Genomic DNA, 18050 nt, shown 5'->3' with positions numbered 1-18050 from the left:
TTCCACTGCTGGAACAGGATAAAATACCAGCATTTTGTAGGCTGGTGCATGGTTGCGAAAACTTGCAATGGAGCATAAATTGTTTTGTTGATAACTTAGTGTTTACCGACTTGGTGTTGATTAGAAAATGACTTGTCATTCGAAATGATAACTTGATGGCTGGCTTATTGTCCTCACTGTAATTTGATTCTCAAATAGAGTCGGCGATTGCGTGATTCCTGCTGCTCGGCTAATCCGTAGCGTGACACTATGCTCGCTAGCAAAGCACCGAGCATAGGGCCTACCCAGTAAATCCACTGCGGCTTCCAGACACGCTCAAAGTAGAGTCCTTCGTGGCCGTCAAACTGTGAATCGCCAAGGGCATCCAGGGAGACCAGGACGGGTCCGAAACTGCGTGCCGGATTCATCGAGCCGCCAGTCAGGGGTCCTCTACGTGTACAGTTACAGACAGACAGACACGCACGTGCACACACACACACACACACATACACACAGGGTTAATTAAGTCAACGTGTTGGCATTTCTCCAACTGCTGACAACTCCTTTTGGGGCGGTAGCTGACGGGCAGCAAGTTTTGATGGCGGTTGTGGCTGGGAGGGGAGAACAAGATGATTGTTCAGGGTTAAGAGGTGAAGACTCAACAATTGATAAGCAAAACTGATTTTCATGGTCAGACATCTAAGAAGCCGAAGACCCTGCTTTACTTGGAAGATGGTATGCACTGCAGCACAGATTGCAGGTCCGGGCCGCGGGCCAGCTCACTGATGAAGTGCATGGGATTTCATTTTGGCTGGAGCACGCTCCCAAACAGCAAAGTGGTAGTGCCAGTACAGTCAAATTGTACACGGTGACTATCTTTGGTCAATGACGTGTACAAGCTATGGACTCACATTGTAATGATGTCGGCCACTACCGCCAGGCCAACGTACAGTGGTCCCAGCTGGTCAGACCCCAGCTGCAACACCACAATCACCACCACAAACGTAGCAAACATCTCCAGTCCCAGTGCCTTGCCGTCCGACACCAACGGTGTGATAGTACCGTTTGGGCCGAACCTCTCGGCGGGATGGTGAACACCGTAAGTGATGATCATCATGCTCTTCTTTCCCAGGAATCCCTTCGAACATCAACAAACCAAAGAGAGAGAGACAGGGGGGGGGGGGGGGCTCAATTGAAAGTAACGAAAGCCTGCCGTTCACTCCTGTGCAACAACAGTACCACCAGCAGCGACCACTGCGACAGTGGCATCAAAAGCAACAACAACACACTGGCAACAAACAACTCAGCTAAAGCATATCTGCCTCCGAACCCGACTGTTCCTGCTTACCAGTGCTAACGCTGCACCGATTGTAGCGCCTGCGACTTGAGCAGCCCAGTAGACCAGTAGGCGTAGTAATCCTAGCTGACCATTGAGAAACAGGCCCATAGTCACGGCTGGGTTTAGGTGGCCGCCACTGCACCAGTGTTTGGACAATACAGAAAGGCAAAGCAGGCATGATGTACAGTAGGCTGATCCTTCACGACGTTAGATGTCCATGCTATTGCGGTATAACCTGATGTTGGCAATTTAGAGAAACAATGTTGTTACAATTGCTTTAGTTTGGCCTCCAGCCATGCCCATGCACTCTCTGGCCGACCCCATTCACACCAGCAACAAGACCCCAAGTTGTACTACCGTAAAAGCCCGTGTATATGCCCCTGGGCGTATAGAACAGCAGCCTCGATTTCCTGGGCGTATACAAGGGCACGGGCGTTATTTTGGAACCGGGGCGTATACTTGGAATAGGGATAGCAGTACGTATTGGGTATCAGTACCTGTACATGTACTGGTGTTGCCGGCATACCTGGGCGTATACATGGGCATGGGCGTTATTTTGAAGCAAAAGTGTTGACTTCCCCTGACTGGGCGTGTACATGGAGGGTGGGCGTAATTTCGAGTGGGCGTATACATGGGCTTTTACGGTAGTACAGTCATGCAAATGGTCAGCTAAATTCCCTCCATACAGCTGTTTTCAATGATTATACAGAGCCACCAGTGAAGGTCCTGAGAATACATAATGGCTAGAACTTGCGAATAACGTTAGCAACATCTTATGCAGAGATAAGCTGTGACAATGAAAAAGCGCCACCCCTCGCTTTGAGGTAAACAGGGCTAAAACATAAGGATAGGTGCAAGACAACATTGATACGTACGTGTCTGTGAATGTGAAAACACAACAGATTCTAGAACTCTGAAATAGCACACTGAGTGCATGGATGTGGGGGTGTTCCGGTGCTATCTCAGAGCACGGCTAGAATCTGTTGCACCTACAAGGCTACAGTATAACATGCATCTATGTCCACAATACACGTACCAGTGTCGTCTTGCACCTATTCTCTGTGTTTAGCACCGCATGTTACCTCAATGTGTGGGATCGCACATCTTCATTTTCACAGTCAATCTCTGCATAAAATGTTTCTATTCAGAAGTTCTGGCCATTCAGTATTCTTATGACCTTCACTGATGAGCTCTGCCGTATGGAGATCATTTTTTTCCAATATCTACAGCTCGATGCCGTGTTGCCGGTCTGACTTCGGACGGCCAGAGAGCGCATCTGTTGGTGGAGTTTGACCTAAATCGATGATGAACTGGTCAAAAGCTGCTGCTTACTCTCCAGTCCTTGAGGCTATTCATGATCGTGGTTCCGTCACAAGGGGAAGCAGATGCACTTTGATTGAGCAGTGTTTTGGGGAGGGGGCATGTCTGCTCGCATGCGCGCAACATTTCCCGTTTGTGCAATGTTTGTTTCGGTTTGTACAATCCACAGTACTGCTCATTGCAATCCGATCTTGTGAGTGAATGGCACGCCGGGCGCTGTGCATGTGTGCAGCCCTAGACCTGCGAACACCGGGATGGTGCACTGTAGACTAGTGCAGGGCGCAAGCTTGAGAGACCTGGTCGGATTTCATTGAGTAGCACTGTACAATGACTGTACATGCATGTATGATTGTACACAATCTGCTTACATGTATCTGCTTTATTGTAGATCTACATTATTACTGCAGTTTGAATGAAGTAACAGTTCGTTTCAGCTGGCGATTGCTGATCCTATAACTAATGGTGACCTTACCTTGCGTTAACTGTGATGGTGATAAGTATGAAGATCGCCATGCCGTGAGCTAGCGGTGCTATGAGAAAGTCGTTGCTGTAATCAAGATGGGCTGGGTTCATCAGACCTTGCGTTTGTACCATTACGGACAATATTCCGATCAACACGAACACCATTGTGCCGATGAACTCCGCTAGCGCTGGTACGAGCAGCACTGACAAGGCGGCATCGTCATTATCCTGGCCGACTTGTCGTCCGCTGCCGCCATTGCCACTACCCTGCGACACATGCTGAGAGCGAGAGCTATACTGATTGGTTCTGGCAGAGGAGCTTGCCGCCGCGCTGCTGCTGCTCACACCGGTGTCGAGTGTGGAGCCGGACGAGAGGAACACAGATTTGTCGTGCTCGCCGTCCGACTCAGACAGCACTACTCTGCTCATTGGATTACGCGCCTCTGCGCCCGGTTGCAGCGACACACCTCCCTGACCCGCACTGGTAAGACCATCCTCCCGGGACATGGCCGAATCTCTCCTATTCCGTGCTGGCCGGCTGTTGGTTGGGCGATGGTGAACGTTGGTCTCGATCTTTGACTTGTGTGGGAAAGGACAGCCACGACTTTACCCTCCCCTTTTCGAACCAAGCGCCTTCTCGTCCATTGAAGTACGGAGTCAAGACGATACGGCCGGACGGCTACACTCATGAGTGATGACAGCATGCTGATCCGCAGTGCCACACGTGATCAGGGTGATCCGACTGATGTGGAAAAAATGACAGCAGAGGGTAGACTACGTAGAACGATGCCGAATGTTGTTCGGGCGTAGATCTAACGTTACGTGTGCAACTCCCACCGACTTCTCTGATGTGTCTCCTTCACTCTTCAGGGATTTGTATAGAACCTGGGATCCCGACGCGCCACTTCGGTCTTGGGAACACCTATGCCGTATGGTATGTTTCCGGCCGTATGGTATGTTTCCGGTTTCCGATGGTGAACGTTGGTCTCGATCTTTGACTTGTGTGGGAAAGGACAGCCACGACTTTAGGCCGAGTAAAAAAAATTACTAGATGATCGTCCTTTTTTTTGGAAAAATCGGGGAGGGCGGGAGGATTTTATTTTTATTTTTTTACTTTTTACCCTCTCATGCACACAGTGTACACAACAACATCAAGGTTTTTTTCTCTTTTTTTCTTTTTTTTCTTTTTTTCTTTTTCTTTCTTCAGCAGATCGATACTGACGTTGTGATATACTAGTAAAGAAAGTATTAAACAAAGCGTGCACATGTTTCCTGCATCCGCGATCGGTAAAAAACCAACGATTTCGGCAAAAACTCACGATTTAAAAAATAAAATATTTCTTGGGGCGCTGACAAAAACTGGGGCGGACGGGGACGATCATCTAGCTTTTTTTTTTACTTGGCCTTACCCTCCCCTTTTCGAACCAAGCGCCTTCTCGTCCATTGAAGTACGGAGTCAAGACGATACGGCCGGACGGCTACACTGATGAGTGATGACAGCATGCTGATCCGCAGTGCCACACGTGATCAGGGTGATCCGACTGATGTGGAAAACATGACAGCAGAGGGTAGACTACGTAGAACGATGCCGAATGTTGTTCGGGCGTAGATCTACGTGTGCAACTCCCGCCGACTTCTCTGATGTGTCTCCTTCACTCTTCAGGGATTTGTATAGAACCTTGGATCCCGACGCGCCACTTCGGTCTTGGGAACACCTATGCCGTATGGTATGTTTCCGGCACCACTGGCACCAGACTATGATTGTACTGTAGCAACATGTGCCTCGTCATGTACATGATTGCACATGATTGTACATTTCATTGCAATGACTGTAACTTCGGAAACTGTAATTGTGTCGACGAACGTTTGAACAAAACATGGCTACACGTTTGTGTGATTGATTTGGCTACAGTGTACTCCGGAGTACATTGCATTATGTGTTTGTTACTGCGACCACTGTCGCCAGGGCAAGAGTGGAGACTTCGTATAGTTTCGTGTGATGCGCATCACTACGGTCATGTAACCGCTAAAGTCCAGCACGTGTGAACACATGCCAGCATTGGCAGCAGTATCAAGAGTGTGACATTGTGTGCGACATGATTGTAATAATGAATCGCCTGCAACAGCATGAAGCAGTAGATTTTCCTGGGCAGGCTGTAAAATACCTAGCACGTCACTGCTGCTATACGCCAATGCCGGTATGTCTACGTTTGTGCTCGTTGCGCCGCAGTGGATGTGATCGTCGTGTACGGAGAACTCCACTACTGCACTAGTTCTCGGTTTATCAGGATCTCATTCACTGCATCCTGATAATAATATATCAAGTGGTTGGTAGACTGGTGTTGAAATCAGGGAGTAGTAAAATACTCCCTGGTAGAAAATGATGGGAATGATGCAGCTAGACTAGACTGCCGCAATGGAGATAACAGCAAGACTACATACTGTGACCCCACATTGGACCACAGCCACGGCCACATGGGTGTGAACTCTTGAGTCTTGTCTTGATAACACCAGTCTTATCTGTGCTAGTGTAGCGATCACCCAGGCTACGTGAACCCAGTAATTGCAGTGCCTGCCAGGCAGTAGGACCGCGGTGCGGTGTGTCTAGCGATATGTTGGAGGTATGACAACGGTCTTACTCTTATACAGGCGACACGCTTCCTGGATCCGTGCTCTGGTACTTCCTCGGCCTCCCTCAAACCCATCCTCCAGCCATGCATGCACGGTGGGTGGGCCTGGGGTGCCCGTAGGGAAGCATTGACTTCGATGTTGCGTTATTTGCATGCAATCCTGTAGTAGGCTGTACTACTTACTACTCTTTATCTGTGAGACGTCACACTTTTAAATTCGAATAGCTGTGTACAACATGTTAGTACATAACTGGGCCTAGGGAGGACCTTATGGCTTGTTAGTGCCCGCGCGACAGGTTAGCACGGGGCCAGAAAATGGCAACGTTAGAAACTGGAAGTGGAACGCATGGTCTTTGGATGACCTAGTTTGAATTTCTTCCGGCAACGCATTGTTTTCCCGAGTGGCCGACCAAAGTTCTGTTTTAGTGTTTGAGAAATTCAAGTGCCGTACGGCAAACTACATGAACAATGCAGTTAGGATCGAGCAGTACTCACACGTAATGTACATTTACATGTGCGTGCGTGTAGCTGTGGCGTTACATGTACATGTACATGTAGTTGGGGTTTTGACCAATTCAGGATTGTGTCTACCGCCCGTACCGGTAACACTAACAGTCAGTGTGACTATGGCTATGTTCGTCTAGCGTGTACAGGGAGTACCAAGAGTATAACCTCCCGGGCCAGGAGCATACTCTTGATAGCCCCGGTAGTACTAGTAGTATTGGAGCATCACAGCCATCATATCAGGTTGAGGGCTGGTCAGCAGTAACCAGGTAACTCTCTGACTCCCTATGATACGTCCGCATTGGCAGAAATGTGTAGTCACTGCCATAGCAACAAGCCCTGATTGGAATGCGTTGAGTTATTTGTTCATTGTTGGTCTCACATTCTGCTCATTGTAATGGTAAAACTTGGTGTGGAGTATTGAAGCATCGGCGTGTACATGTACGGATGATGTGACGGGGATTTAGGGCGAGTGCTAGTTGAACCTCCTCCTCTCATCTTCTTGTGATATAAATCATATAGCCATGACAGGACACAATAATATCATGATGTCGTGTCATGGGGCTGGCTGGCCACAATGCTGCACAATCATGTTATACAGTCATGTAGCCGTCACTATTGGCAGTATTGCATCAAGTAAAGTGCAGCTTCTAACAGATACATGAAGCAAGTACGGGAGGAGCACACTCTCCCCTGGGCCGGGGGAATGCCCGTTGGTCTGATGCGTTCGTTCCGAAACTGATCGTCCATGATCTAGCAAATGGCTTTGAAGTACGTAGCAGTACCGCTAGGAGTAGGGCTTGTGGCGGAAGTACCTCAGAGTCAGAGTCAGACCTACCAGTACCTGGTCCATATCATGCTCATGATGCGTGTTGAGCCACATCATCGATTGAATCGATTCATGTCGTCTCGATACTCTTTCCACTACATGTACAAGTACTTAAGTAACTACTTTTTTTGAAACTTACTGTAGTAGGGATCATCATACATGTAGGTAGTATGAATAGTGCATGGACTCTTGGCATGTATCTACTCGTACTACTCGTACTTGTATTTATGCAAGAGCTGAGAACACAATGGTATTCCGCCTCCATGGCAACAATCACATAGCTTGGTTTGATGGGCGGCACGGTTACTGCCTCTATTTTAGGGAACTGTAATACTAATAGTCTGATAACTAGATATAAGGTGTACATGTACATGTACGTATAACTATAAGGGAGATAACAGGCGGGTAGACTAGCTAGGCGTGCTAATCAGCCAGACTAGCGTTACTGGAGGCGGTGTTTACGCAACTGTATCACAGCCATGCACACACCTCACGGGCTCCGTCTTCTGCCTACCTACTGCAGCTGAGAGTAAGAGTTGGTAGATCTACTACCGACTTGCAGGGCATACACCACACAGTAGGCCTACCACACAGCAGGTCGCCGAGAGTCTTGGCCTCCCTGTCTTGTACTTACTTCACTCGCTGTGTTCTGTGGAGCTGTACGAGACTTGTAGAGTCTCTACAACAAATATTATACCCAGGTACATTCTACTATTTCAAGTACTCCTTCACTCTCTGCATCTCCAAGTGGCTAGCTATAGTTTCGACTGGCATGAGTATCTCGAGCGCCACCGCACTATTACAACCAAGTATTAAAGTAAGTAATTATTATTTAATAGTTACTTACTTCACCACACAGCCCTGATCCGCATACAGTCTTTGTGACAGTATGTTCGGAGTGAGGGGACCATCACTCGGTCCTGACACAATAAGTCACACATTTACCAGGGCATTGCCATTAGTACTGGCAGGGCTGACTCGGTCAGTGGGTTGGTGACACAGGCAATCGCGCCATGTGACGGTGTACACACCTCTCCGGGGAGAGCACGTAACAGTTACGTTACTGGTAACGGGGCACCTTACTCCTTAGTCACCGATTAGCTTTTATCACATCTCGAGAGCGGTATTACTATTAGCAGGTTCTACGCTGCAGTTGCTGCTACCGCTGCGATGATTTAATCCAGGTCGCTTCAAGTGTAACTGGTACACAGACAGTGTTCAACAGCCCGATACCCTAGCAGGCTGGCAGGTATGGCAGGCATGGCAGGCCTCTGCAAAGCAGCAGTTTAGTTGAGACCTAACGTTACTTTAGATCATTCGCCGGTAGCACATAATGTAATCACGCTAGCGTTGTGTCTATGAGCGCTAACATCTCTTTCGCCGACTCGCCTGCCATCGCCACGTGTCTACCATCCAGTGCTGGGCAGTAGTAGCTAAGGCACGCGGCACACAACGAGAGTGGAGTGTATTGAACATCACTCAGGCATCGGCGCTCTACCGGTGAAGAAGGAAACTGTTTCGTCTTTCTCCTTCAGTTCCTAGGCGTGCTCGTTCCTCATCAGCAACTCTCGACACGCTCCAACTGCGCACTATCATGTGTAGCGTGCACTTTGCCCCCTGCATGCAGCGCTTCGCACATACATGTCTACGGCTAGCGTGCACGGGGTCAACATGGCGCGCGGTGAGGGCACTTCAACCTCGTGCATTCTTTCGGTTTCGGGGTTGTTCTGGCGACGCGGTGATGGGGCACCTCACAGGTGCGAGCAGCAATGAAGGTGCTTTTTTGTCGCGTGTGTCCATGCTCCGTGGCCGGCCAGGGATTTACATGACTTTGTGCGCCTGGGAGCAAGCTTCGTGGCTCTTGCAACGGCGGGACTACAACATCATGACTCCATCCTAGCAGTAGTGTTAGATCTAGGTAGGAACACACACACACACACACCACCAGTAACATCACCACAGACATCAGCATGCGCACCGCAACTGATCGAGTACTGGATACAAGACGCGCACCCTGGCCACATCCCCACATCAGCATATCAACACCAGTGGCAGTGTAGCGAGTGCGAACTTTACACCGCAGACTGATTTTGAATTATTTCAGTCCTGGCCCAGGATGATGTAACACTAACACAACTGGACTGCTGCTGCTGCTGCGTGAACTCACGGACGATCGGTGCGTGTGTGAGGGAGTCGTGAGGAAGGGGGCTATGTGACGAGAAGCTGCACACTACTACACACTCTCCTCTCCTGAAATCCGTCGACTTTCCTCTTCTTTCGCAGAGAACTTACTTCGGAGCTCCTCATCGGGTTGCTAAAGTGCACCGCCAGCCAATCATTGCCTGGGCGATTGGCTCTCTGTACGGCATGGCGATGAGTTGTTTTGATTTCAGGCATCCTTTAGCTGCGCCATGTCTTTTCGTTCTTTTAGTTGCTGGAACGATACGTAGCTCTCTGGCCTCGTCCGATTTAGTGCTCAATCTAGCCCGACCGTCATCTTATGTAGCGTATTCGCCATGGAATGGCAAGCTTTCAGGAGTGTTACAGTTCGCTTTCCGAACAACTGCGGCCAATGGCCTGTTGCTGTACCAGGATGGCGGTAGCAATGTCAGCGACTACTTCATGCTTAGCTTCGTGGATGGCGACCTGCGCCTTGACGTGCGCATGGAGTATCAGGAAGGGAACGAGGAGAACGCAACCGAGCGTCGCAGTCTCAGCGAGTCCGACAAGATCACCAACTTCACCGCCAACGATGGCAGGTGGCATGAGGTGCGGATAGAGCGGGAACGAACCAGCCGACGCAGGTTCAAGATCAGGTTGGACGGACAGTTGTGGACGAAGTTCAAGACTGGAGACGGCAGCTTGGATACCACCCAGGGTCCCGTGTATATCGGTGGCCTGCCACTTGACGTGGATATTACCTCGTTGGCCGATGAAAGCGCTGCCGAACTGCCCAACCTCGTAGCGTGTGTCAAGAACCTGTGGTACCTGAACACGGATGAGCAACTGCTCCGTCCGCCCCCTCTGCTGAGCAAACGCGACGTGGCACTAGCGCTGGGCTGCGTCCTGTTTGAGCCAGTCTGCTCGGCCACCCAGGCGACTTGTGAGAATGGTGGAAGGTGTCAGAGGTCACCCAGCTATCGCCAAGGACTGTGCGATTGCTCAGGCACCAGCAAAACAGGACAGACGTGTGATGATGGTAAGACTAAGGGGGCATTCCGATGATTCGACTTCTCATCAACTTTTCCAGAAACATCTTTTATTTAAAGAAGAGATGAAATGAAGTATGGTGAAAAAGGAGAAGGACAAATGTTTATGAGTTTGTCGCACTCGCTGACTGTATAAGATCTGGTTACGTTGGTGGACAGTTAGTCATAACTCGTAACATTTTGTCCTTCTCCTTTCTCACCATAATTTACTTGGCTCACCATCCGAGTTGAAATGAAGTATCCCAATAATAAAATGGTTGGTGGCAGCCTCACACACTTCCCTCACCATATGTGTAGGTTTTGTCGTAGTTTCTAAGGGAAAAGGTTATGAAAGATAGTGCCTTCATTGGTTTCAACGGGACAGACGCAAACGGGAAAAGTCTGAAGAAAAAACAGACCGTACTATTCAAAGTTACCTTCAGGTAGTGCTCGCTGGAGTATTCCAAATTCTTCTGAACTAATCCACCCCTACCCTTGGATGAGGTAGCGGAGTTTAGAGTTGTTTAGAGGGGACTTCCATTTCTGAAGAGGCCAATGAGCTACCTTTTCAGAAAAGAAAACTCTTTGACAGTCAAAGAGTGACGATTCGAATGCCTTCCCCCCCCCCCCTTCCCAAAAGAAAACCGTTTTTTAGTGACTTTGCGGCAGCAGGGGTACTAACATTCTTGTTTACTGTTTAGTCCCCCCCCCCTCTGATTCGTAGGTTAGGTAGGTGACAGGCTGATAGTGAATGTGTGCAGCACTACACTCTACAGTGGTATTGGTGAGCTGAGTACGCCGGCCATGACAGATCCATTCATGTGGGAAGTAATTGGTTGAAATATGCAGACAGACTGTAGGCGCGCGTGCATGCATGGTTGTGTAAGAATTTAAAAATGGAGACTGGAAACATGATTCAAGAGATCCTGCTCCGGCTCATGGTCTAGATCTGGGCAAAATATCCTCCCCAGCTGTAGTCAGTTTGTATTGCCACCTAACAGCTGAGCTCATACTCACAGTGCAGCGTGCATCTTTTCCTGGTCAACAGGAAACATCATCGGATTGGGGTTCACACACCCTGCAGCAATTTATACAGCTGTAATGAGTTTATTCGGATTTAGGATATCTGTGGTGTGCAGCTTGCAAACACATTGCATCGCCGTGTGGGTGAGGGGGAATTCCCACATCCCAATGCTGGTTTGAGGGGACATTATGACATTTATGAGTCCATAATAATTATTATTATGAAACTCCTGCAGAGGTTCATACATTATCTATGGCTTTGAAAGAGTGCTTTTGATCAAGTTTGTCCAACAGCCTGGGGTGATAATGGCGATGTTCAGTCGGTGGATCAATTTCAGATTAATACTCATAATTTTCAAATACTGTAGTGAGCATTCGCATTGAAGTGAACCGGCAAGATGCTAAGTACACACCGTCTACAATCTAATGTATTCTCCATGCATAACAGCAAGGAAAGGAGTAACAGCATGGCGTTGGAATAGAGAAGCGGCATGTTCCATCCGATATGTCCATGAAACCTGCCTGTATGCTTTCGAGTGCAGTATAGCACAACCGCATGGGGTGCCACTAACATACCAACTAAACAAGTCCATGCTTTATAGTTCATGCTGTATAAGTCTGTTGGAAAGTCTTCATGCAGTTGTGAACGCTAGTTGTGATTTTGTGGTGTGGTGTTTCTCAATCCTTTTCTTGTCCTGGGCAGATGTGGTAACGTCAACATTTCGCAGCGGCTTCTACCATCACCTGAACCTGGGATTTTCTGACACACTTCGCCGCGTGATGGTCACATTCCGGACTCCCGTGCAGCACCAGAGCGCTGCTGAGCTGATGGCGGTCACCGATAACAGTGGCCGGTATGGTGTCTGGATTCACCTGTCCGACGGCCGCGTGCAGCTCAAGACGATGGGCTCGACGGGTCTCATGCAGGAGCTCATTGTCGGCGAGAGCCTTGAAGACGATGAGTACCATGCGGTGAGCGCGGTGATACAGGATCATGAGATACAGCTCACGCTGGACACAGGGAACTCCACCATTACCGATGTACTTCCCTTAACCTCACCAGCATGGGATATGCTAGTTAGCAATATAGAACTGGCGCGATTCTCAACACCCGTGGCCATGGCTGCAGAGGAGGAGGCGTACGAGCCTTTCAGTGGCTGGCTACAAGAGGTGCTAGTGAACGATGACATCCGTCCGCTGGATATGCTCGCAAGGAGCTCTCCTCTAGATGCACTGATCCTGAGCAATCTGTCAGCATCAATTCATCTCGATGCTACAAACATCATTGAGATGCGCTCGCTGGAGTCTGACGCAATCCACTTCAACGACACCACCGACGGATTCTACATAGAGCGCCAGTGGCTCTTCCGCAAGAAAGGCTACCTAACGTTCCACCTGAAAACCCTGCAGGATAATGCCATTCTTGCGTATCAACAAGGCGCCGCTAATCGCAAGGCGGAGGGCGACGGAGATAACTACGCGGCGCTGATTGTCTCCAACGGCTCGATAGCCTTGTCGTATCACAACGGCGATGAGATGCTAGAGGCCGTGTCGTCACTCTACATAAGCGACGGGCTGTGGCATGAGGTGGGCGTGCGTCGCGACAAGCACATCATCTACTTCCAAGTGGATGGTGCTCTAGAGACACTGACGCTAAGGCACCATGTGGTCATTCTTGCATTTCCCGAACACGAGCAGCTGCTCATTGGTGCGGTGCCGGCTGGTGTTGAAGTCAACGGCGTCAGCGAAGGATTCATGGGCTGCATGCGACATTTCTACGCCAGTGGCAGCCGTGAACCAGTTCAGTTGAGAAATCTAACCACCGACATTTCCGATATCGTGCCGTTCTGTCCTTCGTGTGAGCCGGCTAGTCCGTGCTCGGTCACTGAGCTATGCGTGGAAGGACAGGACGAGGAGGCATACATGTGTGAACCCATCCCGACCACGCAGCCACCCACGACAACGCCCGCACCAACCACAACACCGCCGCCAATCACAACACTGCCACAGGCGGAGATTACATCAGAACCCGACATGCTGCCACTGCCACCTGTGCTGTCTTCCAGTATTGCTGATATGACGCCATCTGCATCTCCTGTCTCTGCTGTGTCAACAGACTCGACACCAATGCCAACACCTGTGTCAGCGTCACCTACCGACTACATCTACTCGACAATTGATCCCGTGTCGGTCACACCTACCCCTGTACAGCTTGTCATGACAACCAGTTCTCACCTGAGCATACCGGTTACAAGTGACATCATCGATGATGCAATCACGTCTATGGGTCTTAGCTCCAGTACAGTGGTGATAACTGCATCAGCTGACATAGTTCCCACCGAATCCTCGGTGATTTCCACTGAGGATATCGAAGACGTCAACGGTACAGCAGTCGTCACCTTGGCAACCGTCAGTGCGACAAGTGAGAGCGTAAGTGGCGTAGAAGCCAGCAGTAGTGGTCTGTACGCATGGGATACGTCATACTGGACTGAGCCCGATGTCGTAGTGTCAACGTCCTCTGTTATGGAGTCGTCATCCAGTGAGCCAGTTTCCTCTTCTCGAATGGATGCAGACATGCTACCTGCCGATACACTTGCACCGTCAGCATCCACCTTCATATTTTCTAGTGAGTCAGTAGAACCTTCCCAGTTGATGCCCCCTCCATCGAAATCAATAATTATTATGACTCCTGAATCGTCAGTTCCAACTCCATCAGAATCAATGATGACTCCTGAATCGTCAGTTCCAACTCCATCAGAAACAATTATGACTCCTGAATCGTCAGTTCCAACTCCATCAGAATCAATGATGACTCCTGAATCGTCAGTTCCAACTCCATCAGAAACAATTATGACTCCTGTACCACCAATGCCAACGTCCTCTGAATCAGCTGTGAGTTCGGCAGTATCATCAATGCCAACTCCCTCAGAATCAATTATGTCTCATGCATCATCGTCAATGCCAGCTCCATCAGAATCAATTATGACTCCTGAATCGTCAGTTCCAACTCCATCAGAAACAATTATGACTCCTGAATCGTCAGTTCCAACTCCATCAGAATCAATGATGACTCCTGAATCGTCAATTCCAACTCCATCAGAAACAATTATGACTCCTGCACCACCAATGCCAACGTCCTCTGAATCAGCTGTGAGTTCGGCAGTATCATCAATGCCAACTCCCTCAGAATCAATTATGTCTCATGCATCATCGTCAATGCCAGCTCCATCAGAATCAATTATGACTCTCGTATCGTCAATGCCAACTCCATCAGGGTCAATTATGACTCCTGTATCATCAATGCCAACTTCCTCAAAATCGTCTGTGAGTCCTGCACCGTCAATGCTAACTACGTCAGAATCAGCCGCGACCCCTGTATCTTCCATGCCAACTCCATCGGAATCGCTCTCAGCTCATTCCTCATCCATGTCCACTCCTTTAGAATCAAAGCCAGTTGCCTCCTTCCTCCCATCAGAATTGACAACTGTTCATTCAGTGTCAGTAACTCCATCCTATTCTGACCCTGCTGTTATCTTTTCCTCAACCGTATTGCCGTCCGTGACGGAATCGTCGGCACTAACTCCCATGTTACCACCAACATCATCAAGTGAAGCGTCTTCCTTCCCCACACCAATATCATCAATTACTTCATTGATGTCATCTATGACACCACCAATATCATCTATGACTTCATCAACATCATCTATGACTTCATCAACATCATCTATGACTTCATCAACATCATCTATGACTTCATCAACATCATCTATGACTTCATCAACATCATCTATGACATCACTAACATCATCTGTGACATTGCCAACACCTTCATACGACCCAACAGTGTCCTCTATTACTTCTTATGAATCACCGGTACCCCATGTGACCTCATCAGCAACCCATGTGATATCATCGGCAGCCCATGTGACATCATCAGCAACCGGTATGTCATCATCAGTACCCCATATGATATCACCAGATATGTCGGCAATGGACTCGAGAGAAATCCCCATGCCGGCGGCGTCACTAGTGTCTTCACAGATGGAAGCTGGAGTAAGTAGCTCATCTTCCCCAAGCATGGCGGCAAGTTCCATCTCCTCTGCTCCTATGGCGTCTCCCGGTACAACTGTGCTGCCCACCACACAACCTACCACACAGCCCGTAGCCATGACCAGCATTCCATCACCGGTGATGATCACATCAGAGCAGGAACAAACACAAGCAACACCTGCCGAAGTGAAACCATCGACCAGCTCCCAAGAACCTACAGAACCTGCCACAACTGACTCGACACCCTCACCCACCACAGCAGCAGCAACAACAGAATCACCCACTACAGTAGCGTCCGAAGAACCAACACGGGCAGTTGCCGCAGAGCCGCTGCTGAGCATCTCGTCGCCCGACGCACACGTCAACCTACCGCCTCTGACGTTGTCCGCTGACAAGCCGATCACGCTGAAGTTCAGCACGGACAAGGGCGGCATTGTTCTCTATGCGTACGGCGGCCGTGGAGAGGCAGCAGGCAGCGGTGGTGACTTTGCTGGTCTAGCTATAATGCCAGAGCATGTACTCTGGCAGTTCTCGGTGGACGGCCGGCTCTACAATGTGACAATCCAGTCACCGCCGGGTGAGTCTTACTACACCGACAAGTCTTGGTATGATATCAATGTGCAGCATGGCAGTGAGCAAGTCACCGTTGATGTGGACGGCGAGTCTCGAACAATCACTGGTTCTAACCTTGCGCCGACATTGGACGGGGGCACGCAGCTTGGAGGCAGCCCGGGAAACTCCATTGGTGATGTCAGTACTGGCTATACTGGACAGGTACGCTCGGTTCAGGTTGGCGATGAGCCGGTTGATCTGCAAGCCGTTGCCAAGGATGCTGACGGTGTTGAGTTTGTGGTACCGCCGTCATCGGGTAACCAGCCAGTATCCGCATCATCAGCTGGCACCGTGCAGCCGAGTGAGCCCACCACTGAGCCGCTGGTTGCTGAAACGGGCAGTGGTGGTAGCGGGCTCAGTGGAGGAGCTGTTGCTGGACTTGTGGTGGCATTTGTCATCATCGGTGTAGTACTGCTTGCAATGGTCATCATCACCATCATACAAGTGGCTGGCCGGAAGAGAGGCATGTTCAAACCGGAAGATGCTAAGCTCATTCCCATGACGGCTAGTCATGCATACGTGTGACAAGCCCCGGGTAGCATTACGCAGCCGGGTCTGCCGGGCGCTACTGCTGCAAGCCCGTGTCGCATACAGCGGCAGTATGGCTGGAGATTCGGTGGTTAGGACAATTAAGAATTGTGTGACTCATCTAGAATGGGCTGGCTATGACGCATGCAGCTATGTGCGTGCGTGCTAGGACCTTTCTCAGCTTTTCCCTACTCTTCAACATTGAGGTTCAGTAATTTTTTCACATTCAGATTTTAACAGTGTTTCTTTTTATTTCCATTTTCACGGACACATCGCGCATTTTCCAGAGCAGGTGTGGCTGGCTGCCTTGCTGGCCGCTGTGTATCACTGTCTACCCGCATCCCTAGAAAATCTCAAGTTCCCAGCTTGGGTACCACTCCATCTCTGTTGTACTATTGGCTAGCAGTTTTTTTGGGGGAAGTCCCCTTCTTGTAGCAGCATGGTCGGCTTCCGTGTGGCTTGATTGAGCTCAAACATGATCAGCTTCTCCGGCTTGTTGTTAGAATTGCCTTACAGTCACTGCATGTCCATATACTTGAGATGTTGTCTGTCAGGATATCGGCATCAGGACTAGTTTCTGACATTTATTCGTTGGAGAACGGTTCACCGCAGAGAGACTGTGGTTCACTCTGCTCTAACCGATGCAGCAAATCTATATTGTCTTTGCTCTCCTAGACCATCATATTATTATACATGTAATATATTATACAACAAAGTTCTTCTCTTGCCGCGTCAAGCTTATGGATATTTTCTTGCGTGCTTGTTATGATTATTATCTCCGTTTCCCTGGTGGTTTCCACCCACGGTGCTTGGTCGTTGTCAGTGCATCTTTCCTATCAGATTATTCCAAACAGACCTGAGAGTCGCCGAGTGGATAGCTGATCAATTACACGGGCATAATCACGGTGTGTCTTTGCTTCGCGTGCACATGCGTATTTGAGAGTTCATTCATTGTTAGGATTGGTTTCATATCTTTGTTATGTGCGGAGAGTCGTAAAATACCTGTATTTTACGACTCCCTGGTTATGTGGCTATTAAGATTGTGTAGAAAGCGATCATGGCATGTGGACAGTGGAACCAACATGGCCGACATGAGTTTGTGACCCGGCATAGTGCAAGGGTTGAAGTGATGGAGCCTATATGGCTGTCCCGTATGGTCTTTCAAACCGCTCTATACTTGTCATGCCCCCCCCCCCCCCCTGGAATGGATGCGAGAAATGTACTTCAAAGCTTCACACTTCCGTAGTAACAGCTAGCTACGATCTCCCATATACTGTCTGCAAGGAGAGTGCATTTTCGCAACCGATGAATAGTACTAGTGTTAGTAGCCTATGCTTGCTGTCTGAGGTCGTTAATACGTCGCAGTATGTCATAGACAAGACGGTCATGTTCACACAGTGGTTGTCCTTGAGCTTGGACATACATGTACATGTGCATGTATAATCTCACTGATAATGATGATATAACTTTCTTTGGGGGGCTGAAAAAAAGCATCCAAAAGTTCCTCTGCATCATACTAGGGTAAGTCATTGGCGTTTTACATGTACTGCAAGGCAGCCGGATACTAAATTATGATCTAAACCATG

General features: G+C 49.2%; 2 protein-coding genes across 2 annotated transcripts; one reads left to right on the top strand and one right to left on the bottom strand.

The window, feature by feature from the left end:
- Positions 1 to 19: 19 nt before the first annotated feature.
- LOC135813883 (uncharacterized) lies at positions 20 to 3743 on the bottom strand. Its single transcript, XM_065326904.1, has 4 exons — positions 3111 to 3743; positions 1328 to 1454; positions 891 to 1117; positions 20 to 429 (listed from the first exon to the last, which is right to left on the bottom strand). The coding sequence occupies exons 1-4, from the start codon at positions 3605 to 3607 to the stop codon at positions 174 to 176; spliced, it is 1107 nt and encodes a 368-aa protein (XP_065182976.1). The 5' UTR covers positions 3608 to 3743; the 3' UTR covers positions 20 to 173.
- A 5379-nt stretch (positions 3744 to 9122) lies between these two features.
- On the top strand, positions 9123 to 17353 carry LOC135813874 (serine-rich adhesin for platelets-like). Its single transcript, XM_065326896.1, has 2 exons — positions 9123 to 10262; positions 11978 to 17353. Exons 1-2 carry the CDS (start codon positions 9431 to 9433, stop codon positions 16459 to 16461), a joined length of 5316 nt encoding a protein of 1771 aa, XP_065182968.1. The 5' UTR covers positions 9123 to 9430; the 3' UTR covers positions 16462 to 17353.
- Positions 17354 to 18050: the final 697 nt, after the last annotated feature.

The sequence above is a fragment of the Sycon ciliatum genome, chromosome 4 (genome assembly GCF_964019385.1).
Source record: "Sycon ciliatum chromosome 4, ocSycCili1.1, whole genome shotgun sequence".
Lineage (NCBI taxonomy): Eukaryota > Metazoa > Porifera > Calcarea > Leucosolenida > Sycettidae > Sycon > Sycon ciliatum.
The sequence above is the reverse complement of the archived record's forward strand: the minus strand, read 5'-3'. Positions and strand labels throughout refer to the sequence as shown.